This window comes from Crinia signifera, chromosome 4, assembly GCF_055691185.1.
Source record: "Crinia signifera chromosome 4, ASM5569118v1, whole genome shotgun sequence".
Taxonomy (NCBI): domain Eukaryota; kingdom Metazoa; phylum Chordata; class Amphibia; order Anura; family Myobatrachidae; genus Crinia; species Crinia signifera.
This window is the reverse complement of record NC_139220.1, coordinates 170,545,377-170,565,688: the sequence shown is the minus strand read 5'-3', so window position 1 is coordinate 170,565,688 and position 20,312 is coordinate 170,545,377. Positions and strand designations below refer to the sequence as shown.

At 41.5% G+C, this 20,312-nt stretch overlaps 1 protein-coding gene across 2 annotated transcripts in view; it reads right to left on the bottom strand.

Moving 5' to 3' along the window:
* Positions 1-19,919, bottom strand: part of LOC146074627 (chloride anion exchanger-like) — a 63,980-nt gene extending 44,061 nt beyond the window's left edge. For both annotated transcript variants that reach the window (XM_083182951.1, XM_083182952.1), the window contains exons 1-7: positions 19,801-19,919; positions 17,438-17,548; positions 15,222-15,394; positions 14,969-15,133; positions 4,002-4,154; positions 3,553-3,635; positions 1,183-1,330 (exon numbers count right to left, since the gene is read on the bottom strand). In XM_083182951.1, coding sequence (XP_083039077.1) covers positions 1,183-1,330; positions 3,553-3,635; positions 4,002-4,154; positions 14,969-15,133; positions 15,222-15,394; positions 17,438-17,548; positions 19,801-19,879 — 912 coding nt within the window. In that variant the 5' untranslated portion in view covers positions 19,880-19,919. The remainder of the gene's footprint in view (positions 1-1,182; positions 1,331-3,552; positions 3,636-4,001; positions 4,155-14,968; positions 15,134-15,221; positions 15,395-17,437; positions 17,549-19,800) is intronic.
* Positions 19,920-20,312: the final 393 nt, after the last annotated feature.

Sequence of the window (20,312 nt, the reverse complement as noted above, 5' to 3'; positions counted from 1 at the left end):
TGGTGTGGTAAGCTTACATTTATTTTTTGTTATGTTACTATTATTTTTCTGACTACTGCAGTGTCCCAAACTTACAATTAGCATGCAAGCAGGTGTATGGATACATGCACCAGAGATCCTTCATAGGATTCCATGGTGCATACGCTCGCACAAACTGGCTGCAGCTTGTTGCAATGGCAATGTGAAAGGGCGCAAAATTTATGGTTTGCAGGAGGGCGCCGGACACCCTAGCACCGGCCCTGCTCCCGATTCACCTTTTTTTTCGGTGAATCGGGCTGTTTTCACTCCTTGCAGTGAATTTTTTTCACTGAAAATCTGATTCACCCTATTCAATGTTCCCTGTTCGCCGAAAGCGAACAGTGAATGCCGACCAGTTCTCCGTTTCATGCTCGCTGCAATTCACTGGTGTATTTCAATGGGGTTTTCACTGGGATTCGCCGAGAGTGTATTCAATGCTAGGATGGCGAATTGTTTTTTCCCTGATTTGTGCCATGATTCACCATTTTGCATTCGACATTTTTTTAAGGTGAACTGGAAAGTGGTCTTTTAAAATAAAGTTTTTTTTTTATGTAAAAAAAAATCATTTTTATTCATGTGCTTGTATATATTTAATTTTTATTTAATTCTTTTAAACATTGTTTTTTTTACACTTTCACCAGCAGGGGGCCGGGAGCCGCTCATTAGATATTCATTTATTCACTTCACTCTGGTCCCGGCTTGTTACGTGCGGGACCAGAGGAGCGGCTCCCTACCCCTGCCTACCCCTGTCCCGTGCCAGCATTCCCGGGGGGGGGCAGCCTCTGCTGCCTGTGCCCCGTGAGCCCTCCCCACAAATTCTGGGGCAGGCAGGGAGGCTTACATCTCCCTGCCTGCCTCCGTCCCCCCGGCGAATGCCGCAGGGGTTAAAATTCGCCAGCAGGGGCAGCGAGCCCCTACTTCATTGAATAGGGGACAGGGAGGGCTGGCAGCGAATCCTCCGGAACCCTACGAATGTGCAGCGAATCCTAAACAGGATTCGCTGCACATGGAGAAAAAAAATCATTGAATACTCCCCTTTGTGGGAATTGAATGCATGGCATCAGTGTTATGAGGCAGCGGTGCTAACTACCACACCATATTCTGTATAAAACATGCTTGGTCCAAAATCATTTTAAAATGAAAGAATATGAATAAAATATTTACCTGGTTACCATTAATGGTATAATTATGCTTCACTGCATACATTTGTGCCACAGAAATAGACATAGCAAAACCAACAATAGCAATAGCGATAGAATTGGCAATGCTTGCTTGGAAAACAGCCACACTTGGGGTAATAGGCGGTTGAAAGCTGTTAAATAATAATAATAATAATAATAATAATATTAATAATAATAATAATCACAATAATAATAATAATAATCACAATAATATATCCGACTTGTCAAAATACTTGCAAAAACATAATATTTGCTAAGCTAATAGCAATATGAAATGAACACAACTAATTACCTATAACTTATAAAACAAAATGTAATTTTACGCCTACTGCATAGGTTTATAGAGTACGGGATATAATCCCTGATAAAAGCCCCCTGGGGTGAATGTTATGTTATCTAATAGCCTGTGCACAGGGGGTGATGCCGGCCTCCATGCTGAGTGACACGCTAAGTACAGATCGCTCAGCACACATCGCGGCACACAAGCAATGCTCACATGATGTGTGCTGAAGGATCTGTGCTGAGTGGGGTTTTGCCTATGTCATGCACTGTTTATCTCCGTGGGTGATAGCGGTGCGCAGGGACATGCATTGCCAATGCCCGTGGACATACACAAGGGCGATCCGTGCTTTATTTGTAAGCGATCCAGTCAGAGCCCTGTCTCCTGCGGTCTCCTTTATGCAATCAGATAATTTGCAGATTGTATAATGTATATATGTAAACATGTCCACTTAACTATAACCTGCCCAATGCCTCTTCATAAACTTGTCACATAATCTGTCCTTAATGTACAGTGGATGCTTATTGCCTAATGGAGCTAATAAAAAATGATAATGATAATAATGCTCCATCTGCAAATACTAATGTACTGTATGCATAACGTTTGTCTACAAGCTGGCTGTGGGGCCTGTAATAGTACTATGGAGTGGTTTAGTGAAATGTTTATAAATATTTGCAATTTCAATCTTTAAATTGCTCCTCTCTGGGCTTCTCCCAGAGAGAAGTAATTTGAAGTAGGTAATATGATTTAAGCTAATAACCTGAGACGTTTCATCAGACTTCGGACGGTGGGTCTGGGTGCTCATGATGTCATTGAGCTCTGTTAATCCCATCATCCTGCCCACCTCAATAAGAAGCGTCAGGATATGGTAGAGGAGGCTTCTCTGTACTTACAGTGCTAACCCAGCCTGCATTGTGCTATTGACCTGTGGGGTGGTAGTAGTGCGGGTGGGCAGGTGGGGGCAGGTGGGGGTGCAGCCACCGCTTACCGGCTCCACCGCTCCGGTGCCATGCTCACATGCTGGAAGCTGTCACTGGTGACGTGATGACGTCAACTAAGAGCGACCAGCGGCCGGCCGCGGCCATCTTAGAACTGGTCAAAGCCGCGGCCATATTTACTGTGGGTCAACATTAGTATTAGTACAAGAGTTTGGTGTTGATTGGAAGCATAGAGGTTATTGCATAGTTTCAGGTACACCTAATGCATATTCACAAACTATAATAACATTGATGAAACATAGGAGGTTTGCAGTTATTAATCCTTTCCCTATCTTGCCCTACTAATATGTTAGGTTTAAGATTGTTTTTCTTTTTTGCTTAAATGGTAGACATACATATTAAAGTGGGTATCTTATTAAGTAAATTACTGCGCTAATTGATCCTCTGGTAGCAATACAAGTAGCCCTGACCCCTGGCAATTCTTTGGTAATATGCTTTGCATGCCTCAGGCACATAAAGCAAAATCCCTGATAGCCACTCCTATCAGCATCTTTTCCAGGATATCACATAGGTCTGGGAATATATCTCATAACCAATGTGGTATTGCATGAAAACGGGTAATATACTGCACAGTAAAAACAGGCTATAACTAGATTACCTATTAATACCTTTGGGGTAAAATTGCGATATTAGCTCATTTTTGACATCGGCAATAGGATACCGTTCAAAATGTTTTTTAGACATCAGAGTAAAGGGGTGATTTTGGGCATCACGCAGCGGGATTGAATCGGCATCAAATGCAACTGAAAACAGTTTGATGTCGATTTGAATTTGATTTGATTTTGCTTATATACTGTAAGCAAAATAGAATATAAAAATAGACCAAATCGAACCGTGTGTACGGGGCATACTGTATGCTGGTGCCTTTCATGTATTTATCAATTGCACTGGCTACCTGAATCCATACAGAAAAAAGAGAAAACGCAGATTCACACACTATAGTACTGATCACCCCTCATATACTTGAAGCAATGGTAGAAAACATGACAAAGTATGACAAAGAACCTATATACATTTTGCTTTTTTATACAACACACTTTCTTTCTGTTTAATCTAATAGTGTAATTATACTTACCCTCTCTGAATTGTTCCTACAATGGGTACACCATATCTGTTTTGAAAATCAAATCCATATGAAACTCCAGCGCCAATTATTGTCTGTGATGTAGGAAGAAGTCATAATACACTATGATAAGGTGTGATATATTATCAAACAATACATTCTGTACATACACTTGCATTTTTGCTCAAAGCTTATGCAGGAAAAGATGTACACAAGACAAAGCACATTTATAGTACATATGTACATATACAGTATTCGGTGTAACGCATCTTAGGTTTAAACCATCTTGCGCCTAGATTATCTATATGATCTATATAGCCATAACATTTTCACTAATATTTGTATACAGTATGTCCTCGCAACATAAAATGGCTATTTATGAAAATCCCCAAGTAGGTATTTTATAAATTTCATATACTGTATGTACCATTATTATCACCCTACAATAATATTATACTCACCAATACAATTTCTATTGGAATGGGTACAGGCATTTTTGCTTTGAAATAATCATTGATCTCTTTCACAATATACAGTACAACCATTACTATGATTGATATAACTAGAGTAGCAATATTTGTCATTCGCAAATTGGAGAAAATAGCTTTGAGCGCCTACAATAAATAAAGAGGTAGAAACAAAGATTAAGTCCATTCAAACACTGAAATTCGAAAAAGCAATATAGTGCAATATGGAAAACTAATACAGCACAAAGTTATTGGCAAATACATAATTTGTTTCTGATAATACTTTAGGATTTTTATTAATATAATGTAATTAGTTTAAATGGAAAATTATACATATACTGTTTAAAATGAAATATGCTATCTAGCATCATTTATACACATTTATTTGACAAAAAAATTGACACTGTAACCACTTCATTTGTAATGAGATGAAGCAGTCTCTTGAGGTAGATGGCAATTTTTTTTAAAAAGCCATGAGTTATCAACACAAAATCCAGCAGAGACTGCAGAAAGACTATGCAGTTTGCACTTTATTTGTGTATGATAGATGGTAGCAAACAGCAAAAATGGGTGAGCCTAGGCCTGAGTCTACCTTTCTACTTCTTGCCTAGTCTACTTAAAGGGTGACATTTAATAGGATGCAATTTTTAGTAAGGTTCTGAAATCGCACCTTATCAAATTTTTTCATATCGTAAATTTAAAAAACCCAAAACGATTATTTAATGGGATGCGAATTAGCAGCTGAAAATGCGATATGGTCCGATGTGGTGCGATTTTGAGTCATGGAAATGTGTGCATTTTAGTCATGAAAATGCAAATTAATGCAAATGTGTGAATTTTGTAAAATAAAAAGCGACGTGGGGTCCCCCCACCTGAGCATAACCAGCCCTGGGCTCAAAGAACCGGCCCTGGTGTTAGAAATTCAGGGGTCAAATAAAGTCGAAATATCTCATCCTAAATGTCACCCAAAGTGTTGGGGTTTGTGAACAGCGTTCTTCCAGACAAGCACTGTTTCATATAAAGATGCAGCTGCAGTGCTATTACAGGTTGAGTATCCCTTATCCGAAATGCTCAGGACCAGAAGAATTTTGGATAACGTAACATTTTTATATTTCAATGAGGTAGCTTGAGGTATCTTGCATTTATGTTGTATATACACATCAAACACATGAAATACACACAAATATATTTTATTTGTGAATAAAACAAGGTTTCAAAGCATGAAACAAAGTACTATCTCAGATACTGAAGTTAAATGCCAATCAAACATTTTCTTCCACATATTTAGTGCCAGTTACATATAATTTCCTAAGTAATTGAGAGAGCGCACTGAATTGATCAATTAATTATTTATTAAGAGTAAAAATCGATTAAATTAATAAAGACATATTTAAAGAAATTGCACATATCATAAAATCAAAATTAATGATGTCCAACATTAACCATATAGATTATCGATCTCCGCAGTCTAACATGGGTTGACGGAAGTACTTAGGGAGGGGGGGGGGGGGGGGGGGGGCGGATGGGGTGGGGGAAGGAGGAAGTGTTTCAACTATTTACAAAGGTGGGGGGAGGGTATGTGTAGAGAAAGGGGGGGGAGGGAAGTGTAATTTGCATACATCTTAGGTTTATTCAAGGTACTGTTTTTCTAGTGTACATGTATCTGCAGGTCTGTATTATTTAATCGTTTAGTCCGTGCTTGTCTCAGTAGGAAGGGGGGGGGGATTTGAGGATGGGAGTGGTATTGGGTATTCTAGTGGTCTCCGACTTGCTTAGTCTTCTATGTTTCCTATCCGGCTATTTTTTCATGAGCATCTCTTTATATACATCACAGTCAAGGTACAATAAACAATATGCAAGGTACAATAAACAATAGACAGTATTCAGGTTACATTTTGAGTGGTACGATGTCTGTCAGAGGTCCAGTGCTGAAAGAATGCGTGTTTGGAACTCTGGGGGTTTCGATCGGATAAATGGTTCCCATTTTCTCATGAAACTAGTGGATAGGGTTTTTGTTGCACATAATGAGTTGTATCGTTCATATGACATATGTTTCAGCAGAAGACCCTCCAAATCCATAAGATTGGGGTTGTGTTTATCCAGGATGCTAGAATCACCTTTTTTGCTGCGGTAAATAAAGTGGTTAGAAATGGCATTAGATGACATTGTGTTTCATCCAACTGCCATGCCGTGAAGTCTAGGAACAACATAGGTATGGGGTGTAGCGATATGGACAAATTAAATGTGGAGTTCACATAGCATCTTATTTTGTTCCAATACTTTTTTATGTGCCCGCAGGTCCAAAAGTTATGAAAGTAACATGCCGAATGGTACCCACATTTGAGGCATCGACCTGATTCATCTGGATCGAAGTAGCTGCGTTGTCTTTGCGACATATACGCTCTGTGAATGAATCTAAAATGCACCTCTTGTAACACAGATGATTGAAGTAAGCGCATTGAGGATTTATATCTGTCATACATGTTACTTGTGTCTAATAAAGGGATGTCTTGTAACCATGAGAGTTTGGATTTATTCCATATATTCTGTGTGTCTTGGAGTAATAATGTTTCATAGATGATCTTGTGTTTAAAGGTACCTTTCAGTAGTTTGTCGACCCAAGTGTTAATCGCTGTGTGTGGGTGTGAAATAATTTGGGTCGTGGATATTGATAAGACAAAGTGGTGTAGCTGCATAATCGGGAATAGACTGCTGTGTGGCAGTTCAAATTTTTCTCTGAGAGCTGAGAAGGGGATTAGTTTACCTCCCGAGTCGAGAGATCAGCTTCAAGCCTTTGGCCTGAATACGATTAAAGGTAGGGTTGTTCACCGCTGGGGGGAACATAGGGTTGCCACATATAGGTATCCACTCAGTGTGGGTACTGGAAGTCCCTATTTTTTTACAAATCTGTCTCCATGATAGGTAAATATCCTTAAAAAGGGGGTTGTTCATGATGCTTTTAGGTATGTGCTTGGGGTCGGAGTGTAATAGGGCTTTCGGGGTGTATGGGAAAAACATCGCACTATCAAGTGCGTAGATTGAGAAGGTGTCAGTTTCCGCGAGCCAACCTACTGCAAATCTTGCTAAAAGGGAGCTAGAATACTTTGTCAAGTCCGGCAGTCCCAATCCGCCTCCTTTTTTTGGGAGTTGTAATTTGGGTAGGGATATCCTTGCTTTTTTGTGATTCCATATAAATTTGGAGCATGCCTGGTTTAATATTTTTACTTCCTGGGCTTTTATTTTTATTGGGAGCATTTGTAATGCATACATTAGTCTCGGCATTATCAACCTTTTTACTACTTCTACTCTTCCCAAAAGTGAGAGGGGTAGGTTCTTCCAATCTTGTAGTGTTTTGAGGAGTTTTTCAATTATTGGAGGGAAATTGACTTTGTTTAGGTTTGGGATCTGCACTCCAAGGTATATTATGTGGCTGGAGTTTAGTTTTATGGAATTAAGACTGTCTCCTGTCGGGAAATTTGGGGTTCGTCCCTGTATAGTTAGGAGTTCTGATTTGTCGGTATTCACTTTATATCCTGCAAATTCTCCGAAAGAGTGTAGAATTTGGAAGACAGTCGGTATGGCATATTGCGGGTAGGAGAGAAATAGCAGCATGTCGTCCGCGAACAATGAAACCCGCAGGTCGACATGTCGCAGCATAATCCCCTGGAACTTGGGGGATTCTCTGAGGGTGATTGCCAGGGGTTTTAGTGCTAGTACAAACAGCAGAGGGGACAGGGGGCACCCCTGCCTCGTGCCTCTTAGTATGGGAAAAGGGTCAGACAGTAGGCCATTACAGATAATATTAGAGGAGGAGCCTTTATACAATGTCATTAATAGTTCTATAAACTGTTCAGGGAAGGCAAAACTTCTTAATGTGTGAAAGAGATGGTCCCAGTGTACCATGTCGAACGCCTTCTCAGCGTCCAATGACAGGATAGCTTTCGGGCAGTCCGACACAGCACACTGGGCCCCAGCCAATGCCGCTAGGACTCTTCTTATGTTTATGGATGAGTTGCGGTTTTTAACAAACCCTGTCTGGTCGCTGTGTATGAGGGAGGGGAGCATTTCCTTCAGACGTTCTGCCATGATTTTGGTGAGGAGCTTGTAATCTAAGTTCAATAGTGAAATGGGTCTGTAGGAGCTGGGGGAGGAGAGGTCCCTACCTGGTTTGGGTATTACACGTATGTTCGCTGAATTAAAGTATGTGGGTATAGTTTTGGAGTGTAGTATAGTGTTAAATACTTTTGTTAGCACTGGGGTGATTTTTGTAGTTAATAATTTATAATAATCTGAAGATAGGCCATCTGGCCCTGGTGCTTTTCCTGATTTTAGTCCAGAGATAGCTCTGGATACCTCTTCTAGTGTGATATCCTTTATTAAGGCCTCTGAATTTTCGGGGGATAACTGAGGGGTCGTTAGGCCATCCCAAAATTGCTTCTCAGAGTCTGGGTTAGTTAGTGGCTGTGAGTAAAGATTTGTGTAATAGTCACAAAGTGTTTGCGCTATTTGAGAGTTTGATGTGGCTAGGGTACCTTTGGTGGTTTGGAGAGGGTGTATCGTTGCGGGGGTCCTCTGACCTTGTAGTAGGGAGGATAGCAATTTGCTCGATTTGTTCCCAAATCGGTGAAAGCGGGATGCTTTTGTAAATGAATAGATGGATTCTGATTTTTGATTTGGTGTTCAAAGAGAGCTTTAGACTCTAAGTATTTTTGTTTGTTGGCTGGAGTGGGGGTGTTGTTATATGTCTGATAGGTTTCTGTTAAGGTTGCTTGAGCTTTTATATAGTCGACCTTCATGGTTCGTTTATATGATGACATGCAAGATATTATTTCGCCTCTAATTGTGGCCTTGGAGGCCTGCCAAAACAACAGGGGGTCGGATTGCAAGGTAGATGCATTATTTAGGGCATATTCATCCCACGCCTTCACCACAGCATTTCTTATTTTTGTAGATGTAGCTAATGTTTGTGGGCATCTCCACATTGGTGATGTATTTTGTGAGGGGTTTAGACATAATTTGATGTGGACTACACCATGATCCGAGATAACAATTTCAGCCATGTCTGCATATTCAATCCGGGGTAGCATAAAATGTGATAATAATATGTAATCTATACGGGACATGTGTCCCGTAGCTGCTGATAGGCAGGAGTATCCTTTTTCAGTAGGATGGAGTACTCTCCAGGTATCTAAGAGGTGTAGTGTTTCGCATAATGTGGGAACTCCGAATTTTGGAAGCTTCCTGGGTTGTTTGGGAGGGCATTGCTTATCTAGCTGAGTTGAGGATACTAAATTTAGATCACCACATAGTATGATAGGGTCGTTAGGGTATGACGATAAGAGTTATACTAGCTTTCTCAGGAAGGATTCTGAATATTGATTGGGGGCATATACATTTAGGCACATCAGGTTTTGTTGTCCCAATTTCAGGTGACACAGCACATACCGACCATTTGGGTCTGCAACAGTCTTAATTACATTCACATCTACATGACTTTTTGCTAGGATTATAACCCCTCTGGCCTTTGAATTATAAGACGCTGAAGCTAATAGCTTCCATTTTAGTATGTTTAATTTTGCAACCTCTGAGGGGATCAAGTGGGATTCTTGTAGAAATACTAGATCTAAATTCAATTTGTTAAAATAGATTAAGATCTTCTTTCGTTTTATGGGGGAGTTAATACCCCCCACATTCCAGCTTCCTATGTGCAGTGCCATATCAACTCACGGTTGGAGTAGGGTAGCTGAGGTCCTGTGCTAATCCAGGGGCCTGAGCAATTACACATAATTTAGTAGTTTTCGGGGGATTTACATATCCTACGTAGACAAGTGCATGTAAATTTGAGGGGGAGGGGAGGAAAAAGGGGGGGGGGGGAATAAAACATAACAAAACTGTAATATAACATCTTTGTGAGACTTCCTCGTCTCGTTCCAGGGAGACTGAAGGTCTCTCTCGTGCGTAGTCTTTTCCTAGTGCTCCTGAGCCCTACCGGCTTCTTAGCGGGTTTTTTTTTTAAACTAAACACCTTAATCAAACATACATGTAAACATATTAACTGTAACATAGTCCCATACGACCTGTAACTTGAGTATCGTGATGGCTGTACGGCATTAAAAGGGGACAGGCTGTAAGTAGCCGAGTCTTTGGAGGCTTTTCAGCATGTCGGCGGCAATAAACATGACCTTCTCCTGTTAAGTAGGAATAGTCCATTTTCACCCGATTCTTCATGATGAAGCTCAGAGATCTTCTTAATCCTTTGCGTGGGTTAGGCTGAGTCTGGTGTGGGAAAGTCTGGTCATGTATTCAAACTTGCAGGCGGGAATGTTCTTGGCAGGGAGCCGGGCATTCCTATGGGTCTGTGAAGGCTGTTCATTCGCAGTCAGACATTCCGCCTTGATCATCAGGGGGGGGATTTCCTCGTTTATAAAGCATTCTGCATCCACTGCAGACATAAAGTCTTTGAAAGATGTGCCTTTGTAGATCCTCAATTTAGCTGGGTATAAGAGTGCGAATTTGCGCTCTATCTTAATAAGCCTCGAGTATATTGGGGAAAACTCCTTCCTCTGCTTGGTCAGCTCAGCTGAGTAGTCTTGGAAGATCAGTATGGAGTGATCCTTCCATTTAATATTTCTGTGCTTTCTAGACGCCGCACAGAAAAGTTCCTTGTGCAAATAGTTGAGTGTTTTAAAAATCACTGTTCTTGGTCTGGATTCATTTTGTGGGCATTGGGGGCCGAGTCTGTGTGCCCGTTCAATTACCATGTCGGTGCATCTGTCTTGGATCTCTAGTAGCTCTGGTAGCGTGTTTTTGATGAAGTGGAATAGTTCTGGTCCTTTTATGGTCTCTGGGATACCCACCAGACGGAGGTTATTCCATCTGGATCTGTTCTCCAGATCTTGTATTTTATTGTGGAGAGCCAGGAGCTCTCTGGAGTGCTGGGACACTGCTGGTTTAATCTCTGCCATGTCCTGAAAGCATTCTCCCAGTCTGCATTCGGTGTCTAGCACCCTTTTTTGCATTTGGGTCAGTTGTTGATTTATCTTTTTTGTCTGCTCCAGGAATAGGGGTAATATAGCAGCCCTGATTGCCCCCACCATCTCCCCATAGGTGACCGGTGCGTGCAGGTCAGGTATTACCTTGTCTTGTGACAGAGGTGCAGCTAACTGGATTTCCTCATCAGAGGGACTTGCAGGGGAGGCAGCCTGTGAGTTGGCTGGGGATCCCTTGGTGCTTTGTGTTAGCGGCGTAGACTGGGGTTGCTGGCGCGTGGACTCCGTGATCGGCGCCATCTTGGATGTGGCAGGCGTCGCGGTTTTTGGGCGCTGTGTGCGGGGTCTGGATCCTGGCATGTCCGCCAATAATTTCTCCATGCGCTGCCTGGCGGGTGCTGGAGGGCGTCTGGGGATGTCTTTCTGGCGTGTTTGGAGGCTCCGGTAGCCGTGGAAAGGTATGTTAGGAGCCGGTGGGCAGCGGAGCTGAGGTGCACGCTTCCTCACATCAAGCCACCAGAACCGGAAGTCTTTTACATTTAATAACAAAGGTGATATTATCTAATCTATATCTTGGAACCTCTCTTCCCTCCATACCACAAGTTTAATACATTTGGAGCTCCCCATATCCAATTGGACTTGGACTTCAATCTGCTTTAGTGGATAAGAGCATCAAGGAGCATCAATTTAATACAAAAATGGATTAATTTGTTAGACTGGGGAGATCGATAATCTACAGATGGAGCGCCCCTGGTCCCTGTCCGGGGATCGCCAGCATGCCTACACTGGCAATCGTCGGCGCAGAGGAGCTCCATCTGACTGGGATGTGCGTGTGTCTCACACGCACATGCGTCCCAGTTTCCGGATGGCGCCGCTGTGGGTCCCTGCCCGTCTCCACTTCAGGGAGAAAGGCAGGGATAGGGTGAGGGGCACCAGGGGAGGTGGCGGGTGGCGGAGAAATCACCATAGCCACGGGGCACGCACGAGCGTCTCGTGTGCGTGCACCCCTGGCGAGAGCCGGTCACTGGCGGGGGCTGGCGATAGAATCGCCAGCCCCTGCAAGAACTAGGCCGGCTCCATCTGTATATGGTTATTGTTGGACATCATTCATTTTGATTTTATGATCTGTGCAATTGCTTTAATTATGTCTTTATTAATTTGATCGATTTTTATCCTTAATAAATAAGCAATTGATCAATACAGTGCGCTCTCTCAATTACTTAGTTTTTGTTTTTAGAATGCCAGTTATTCCTTTGTCAGCAACACAATATTTAATTGGAGCTGTGGTCATTATCTACATTTATTTATTTAAATAAAAAAAAAAAATTTGCGCCCGATATAAGTATAGTATATTTGTTTTCCACATATCATATCCTCAGTAGGGCCAGTTACAGATGTCCCAGAAGTGGTTTTAGCAAAAAAAAATAAAAAATTACATTCTGAAAACTATGGATAAGGGATATTTTGGATAAGGGATATTTGGATAAGGGATACTGAACCTGTAGTAACTACCTTTAAATCAAGCCCAGTGTACCATACAGTATATCTCATGTACAGTACACTTACAGTGTGACAATTGTGGTGTGCAAAACAGTAAAAACTACAGAATCAGATCTTGCAAATCTGCAAAAATATGTTAAGACAAGCACCAACGCCATCTCCGATCCTCTACTTGCACCATCGGCCCTCTGAATAACGATATAGTTTCTCAGAGTGTCCATCACAACTAAGCCACTGTAACCTTTATAACTGCATATGAAGACAAATTGTCACAACAAGCCTGTATTGGAGTTGTTACCCCTATAACCTCCCACAAATGCTCACTACCGTTCATTCACTAATCTATCATCACACATACATCTGTGATTCATGCACAGTACAGAAACACAATGGCACTGCATCCACCTCCCTGAGTATACCGTTATTTATTTATTAACAGTTTCTTATATAGCGCATACATATTCCGCAGCGCTTTACAGAGTATAATTGAATATTCACATCAGTCCCTGCTCCAGTGGAGTTTACATTCTATATTCCCTACCACATGTACACGCACACACAGACATTCTAGGGTTAATTTTGTTGGAAGCCAATTGACCTACCAATACATTTTTGGATTGTGGGAGGAAACCGGAGTACCTGGAGGAAACCCACGCAAGCACAGGAAGAATATACAAACTCTGCACAGTTTGGGCCATGGTGGGTATTGAACCCATGACCTCAGCGCTGTGGGGCAGTAATGCTAACCACTACACCATCCATGATGCCAACTGCGGAAGCTTCTGATGTGTTCACACAGGCAGAGAAACGCGTTTTGGTATCTGAAATACCGCTGCACCCACAATCATTGAGCGGTTCCTACAAATATCGGTACTTGTGAGTTATCTGGGCGCCCGATTTCTAAATCGGGTCGGATCGGGCACATCGCATCGCATCGCATGCGACCATCGGATGCGATGCGATGCGATGACCCGATTTTTCCATAGCAATCAATGTTAAAATGGACGGAGTCCATTTTAACATGGAATTCAATGGGAAAAAGGGGTCCTTTTCATACCCCTACTATCCAAGTGGGCATGGAGTTGGATATAAACCTGTGGCGAGCGTAGCGAGCCACCGAGCCCGAAGCGTGGCGAGCGTAGCGAGCCCCGCGAGGGGACACAGAATACCGTCCCCTCGCGGGGCTCGCTTCGCTCGCCACGCTTCGGGCTCGGTGGCTCGCTACGCTCGCCACAGGTTTATATCCAACTCCATGCCCACTTGGATAGTAGGGGTATGAAAAGGACCCCTTTTTCCCATTGAATTCCATGTTAAAATGGACTCCGTCCATTTTAACATTGATTCCTATGCAAAAATCGGGTCATCGCATCCGATGGTCGCATGCGATGCGATGCGATGCGATATCGCATCGCATCTGATTGTATGCCTTAACTTAAGGCATACAATCAAAAAATCGGGCGCCCAGATAACTCATAAGTACCCAAATATCTTTGTGGCTGCAGATCCATCCCTCTCCAGCATCCGGAGCGGACCTCTGGTAACAGAGGGAGGACTTTTTACTTGGACACTGCATATATTGGAATAGGATCCAAGATCAACAACATATATAGCCACTGGAGAGATTGTATCTTATATGCGGGACTAGTAATTTTAAAGGTTGATTGCCTGTTAATGCATTGAAATCTGATGCGTGATAGTTTGAGCCATTTCCAGCCTCACATTAGCAAATATATATTCCAAGCCATTTATGTTATATGTTGTCTGTTTTGTTGTGTCTGATTAATGAATTTTGAATGAAGTGCACTTCAAATATTTATGTATTATTTTATGAATTCTTTTAAAATAAATTTCTATATTGCTAAAGAACTGCATACAATAATTATTATACTGAACAGAGCTGCGCCTCTTGACAGTACATGCAAGCTCATGCTGCATGTGTTGTATATATACTAGTTGCTCAGATTGAGGTACACATCCTCTAACAATGGGGAAGCAACAGAGCTCAGTTACTTTCTTCTTTTTAAAGTAATTGAATAGCTATATTGTGCTGTTTAGAACCAGCGCTTCTGAGAGACCTTAAGGAGCCCACACACGTACCGTTGCCGGCGGTGCGATGCTGTACGATGGGGTGCGCGCTCCTGCGGCACCTCATCGTACAGTACAAAAAGTATGTGCTGCACATACTTTTTGTACTAGCTTTTTCTAGCATAGCATCGCATCGCATGCACATCGTATGCACAAGGCATACGATGCGATGCTATGTGTGCTAATTAAGCCCACAATGCACGCCGGGATCGGTGCGTGTGTGGGCTCCATTAGAGTCACAACGTTTTTGTTCTAATGCTGCTCTTGAGTACATTTGTTAGTAAAAATAGCACATTTCTGTTCATTTTAAAGTTTATTAAGAACACATTTCCTTATCTTCAAATAATGCTTTCAAAACAATATTATACTTACAACAATTATACTTACAAAAAAGTTGGCAAGTGGTCCATTAAATGTAGGGACTGTAAGTCCAAAGACAAATCTTAGCTGTGATATGACAACTTGAATGGCTGCAGCTGTTGTGAACCCATTCATCAATGGATCTGATAAATATACGACTATAAATCCCAACTGCAGAAATCCCATAATCAACTAGGTGACAAAGCAAAAAAATAAGTTTGAAAAGACAAATATAATATAGTGCATTAGTCATTTGTGAACTTATTTAAATTGTACTGACCTGAATAATCCCCACAAGGAATGTTAGAGATGCTGCAACCATAACTTTTTGTTCATTTATCAATGTTTCATCAGTGCCATTGGCTGTGGTAGAATTGCCAGAAGTTGTAGATGCAACAGATACTAAATTAGACACAACGGACCCTATCATCAGACATGTAACAGGAAATGGACCTACAAAAGAATCACCATATTAGAGGCTTCAAACAATATCTCCAGTTCAATATGAAAATGGCAATAGGAGTTGATGGCTTTCATTCAGTAAAATGTTTCCTTTTGCAGGTAGGATACTGGGAGATCCAGTCTGTAGGAGCTCCAGTAGGGAGTGTGTGATTTGTGTCATTGCAGCACCATGTTGTGATGTTATGGAACTGTAGAAAAAAGACTAAAGTTTTGGAACAAACTAGTGACTTATATTTATGTGGGGTTTGGATTTAGTTTATTGCTAGTTGTCACAGCTTATCCTCCTGGCGACTTCAGTCCCAGATTGCTCCTCTTTTTGCATTTTTTAATGGTGTTGTTGCATCAGTGTTTCTGTTGCAAAACAGGAGATTTTTAAATAGGCTACATTGCAATGTTAGGTTAAACCCACAATAACATTCTGCTATTTTGCACTTGTTCTCATACTCAAACAGTTCATGTTTTACTGGTCACATGCGAACAGGGCCATAACAGGGGTATGCAAGCAATGCCACCACACAAAGTACATGGCTCTGTGGTGGGCACTGTCATTGCCCCACAGTCTGTGCATCTGGATAGCAGGACACCATGCTGTCAGGATCTCTGTTGCAGTACCATCTTTAGGCACTCCAGGCACACACCCTCAGTTTTTTGCTGCCCCCCTGAGGACACTGGTACTACTTGCTTCACCCCTTTGCGATGCAACCTGGGAGAATGCTTGAGAGTGTGGTCTACACAGGGCACAGTGTAGCCCTGTTACGGCACTGGCTGTGGATCGTTACATTGATAACAGCCAATAATATACCTTTGCACCTACTTAGTGGTTAGTAAATAAAACTGTTAGAGGTAATGATGGTTGGCTTTAAGAAACAGCAGACTAGTTAGCACAGTATGTAGCAGGGAACAGGTGTATGATCCACTTTCACAATTTAAAAATCTACAGGCGATTTGTTAAACATAACCTCTTTGGGGTCCTGAAAACCGAGTGTGAGATGTACTGCTTTAGTGTACACACGCATGCTTATAAGAAATAGAAAATAAAATAAAAAGTTGACTTTTAATAAAGATAAAGTAACGTGGTAAAACATTTGCTTAATGATATTTTCCATCTCTCTGCTTACACTTGCATACAGTACTTCTAATCTGTGTAGGTGTAAAACAAGAACGGAGACTAGGTCTATGCTTAACATACAGTATGCTGGGTGGACTGGGTTGGGATCATTTGGTGTACAGCATGATGGTCGACAGTCATTAGGTCGACACCATTAGGTCGACATGTGAAATGTCGACATGTGTTTAGGTCGACATGGGAAAAGGTCGACATTGTTATAGGTCGAAAGGTCATTAGTTCGACAGGTCATTAGTTCGACAGGTCATTAGTTAAACAATGTCTAGGTCGACACTCAAAAGGTCAACATGGGGTTTTCCACTGTTTTTTTTACCTGAATGTCAACACAGTCGACATGGGCACAGTTTAAAATGCACCGCATCCCCTCGCATCGCTCGCTGCGCTCACAATGCGTCGGGAACGGTGCCTCGCTACGCTCGGCACACTATTTTATTCTCCCACCATGCCCTAGTGGATGGTAGGGCATGAAATACCGCCTGTCGCACATGTCGGCTCAAAAAACAGAAGAAAAGGTGAAAAAACACATGTCGACCTTTTGACTGTTGACCTAGACATTGTCGAACGAATGACCTGTCGAACTAACGACATGCCAAACTAATGACCTTTTGACTTAGAACCATGTCAACCTTTTCCAATGTCGACCTAGACCCATGTCGACATTTTCCCATGTCGACATAATGGTGTCGACCTAATCACTGTCGACCATCATGCTGTAGACCAAATGACTGCATCCCATCTTCATATTGTAGCACAACTGTATCTTATAGGTATTTCCTATTTAGAAAATATAAAATAAAGCTTGTGATTTTGGAGGACATACAGTATCCGATAATATCTAACTGAAGACCTGGAGAATATTGCTTATGACTTCTAAAAGTATTTTTCCCCAATTAGATGTTCACACTCACCAGCAGATAAGTGTCTAGATGTTCCAAAGAAAAAATAGACCACAACTGGGAAAAAGGCTGCATAGAGTCCATATCCTGGTGGTACATTAGCTAGAAGAGCATATGCCAGACCTAAATAAAACCAATACATTACTGATTGCATATACAGTATTAACTACAACCTTTATGGACAAACATCTACTGTTCAAATGTAAATAGAACTTTTACTGCCAGTCTTTCACTTGCCATTTGGCCAACTTTTCTCAAGCTCAGCCATTACAGTCCAGGTTTTAAGGCTATCCATGATTGAGCACAGCTGAGGGTTTATTTATTATGTCTTGGAGAGTGATAAAGTGGATGGAGATAAAGTACCAATCAACCAGCTCCTGTCATTTTTCAAACACAGCCTCTGAAAAGACAGTTAGGAGTTAATTGGCTGGTCCTTTTACTTTATCTCTCTTTCTGGGGACAGCAGCACAAGCACATATCAAGTTCATGTAACACCATATGGTCACCATACATATGGACTACACAAGTGGCAATTGATGACACATGAAAAGGTCAACATGCGTTTTTGAAGTTTTTTTTATTTTTAGACCTTTTTATATTTTTCCATCAGCGTGCTCTTCCATTGGGAACGGTAAAGTTTGCTGAGTGCAGCAGTAGTGGAGCAAGGTACCTGACCCAAAGCATGGGGAGCAAAGCGAACCATGCAAAGGGGTGTGGTTACTAATTGGGGGTTCATGTGTTTCATTTTTTTACATTGATAACAATAAAATGTCAAGAACCCATGTTGAACCTTTCATTGTCTCAAACTTTTGTCAGTGTCAACAGCAGATCATTTAGACCATCGGCTAGCCATGTTGAAGCTCAATATTATGTTCTTGTACAAGTAAATGTTATGAAATGAGTTTTGCACTGAAGAAACACTACTGTGAATTTCTGTTCTCCTGTCTACTTTTATTCAACTTCAGAATGCCAAAAGGGAGACAAGATGTCATATTACACCACAAACCATGTTGCACATTCAAAATGGAGTGACCTGCTTACAGGGCAACATTTTTTTCTCAAAATGGGCAAAACCATGTGCACTGCAGGTGTAGCTGATATAAAATGTGCAGAGAGAGTTAGATTTGGGTGGGTGTGTTGAAACTGAAATCTAAATTGCAGTGTAAAAATAAAGCAGCCAGTATTTACCCTGCACAGAAAAAAAAACCTCTCTCTGCACATGTTATATTTGCACCACCTGCAGTGCAGCATGGTTTTGGCCATTTTGAGAACAAATTTATCATGCAATCAGGTCTGAAGTAGGCCCGATGATGATTTATTACACTGCCAATTTTTACGGTAGCCAAACATCAATAATTTTACTCTGCCCCTCTACGTGGGTATAAGGTAAAATGAGTGATGTTGCTGCTGCAATGTACCTCCAGTAAAAGCTTTTCCGCTACATTGCAATAGCACATGAAATGGCTCCATTATAATTCAGGGTTGCCGACTTTCAAATGCTCCTCTCCATGAGAAGCCTGGAGAATTCCGGGAGACTCCCGGTAATTCCGGGAGGGTCGGCAACCCTGTTATAATTTCACATAATCAGCATTGCATAAATAGTTAATGTTGCAATATAAGTAATATAGTATAACATTCTAACAAGTGCATATCACATATACTGTACATTATATAGCACATGAAAATTGATCACACATTTTATATATATATATATATATATATATATACTGCAGTTTACATTTACATTAGTACCGCACTACACTACATACAAAATAAGACATGCGGCCAATACAGTGTATTCAGTCATATAGATGTTAACAGCAGTAAACAAACTCTCTACTGCATCTTCTGTATTGTCAGTGCAAGATCCTGGATAATAAACATATACATTATTGTATCTGGGGAAGTCGTTAATGCAGTATATAATTTTTTTTGTTTACAGTATGTTTGTACTGTCATTTTCTTACACAACTATACTGTACATGTACAGTACACTCTACAACTGCTAAATATATTAACTGTGTCTGTACTGTATATATGAACTGACCATAAAAAGAGCATGGCAGACTCCTTAAATAAATGCATGTTATCATTTTGTTCTTTCATGCAACAAAATAGCATAGAATGTTCACATAAAACCTCTTTAGGGCATATGCTGGCTTTGTGCTACTATACTTTGTCTAATTAACCTGTACAACCAAAGACAGACACAAAAATTTGAGGAAACTGTTTGGTGGAAACGAGAAAAGTATAAGCAGCTCATACTATGTCAAAGAGGCTCTGAGATCCAGCATCTGCCTTCAGTATCCCCAACAGTGCATACGATGGTACAGTATATGCCTACTCCCTCATATCACACCTAATAGATGACTCACCAGGCAGAGTGGTGTTGCTGTCTGTCAGCAAAGGGCTGTTATGTAAGCCATTGCACTTCTGAGAAGGAGAGTATTCCATTCTTAGCTTGGCTCATTTCTATTCTGAATAATGTAACCGCTCTGCTTTACTTAAACCAAAAATTGACAGTGGAATGGTTACAGCTAAGCTGGTGGTGCAAAGAGCTGAGCTATAAGGTTGCCATGGAGACTGTACATGAGCCAGGATGTTTGAGGGAATTTGAAGAGTCACCTGGGGTACCCGGCAAAAGAACTATCAGTACAGTGAAAAAGAGAGAAGGCTGACTAAGAGCGAAGACCAGCCTACAGGTGTGAACATCAGCCATCACACCATGGTGAAGTTCATCGCTGTCATTGCCAGCAACGGTAGGACTTCCCTGCGGGTGGGCATAGCACTGGTGTCCCCACCCCAAGCATTCAGACGTCAGACTTTTCCAGTTTACAGGGAGGAGGTTCGGGGAGCTGGCGAAGTGAATAGTGCGGATTGAGTCCCT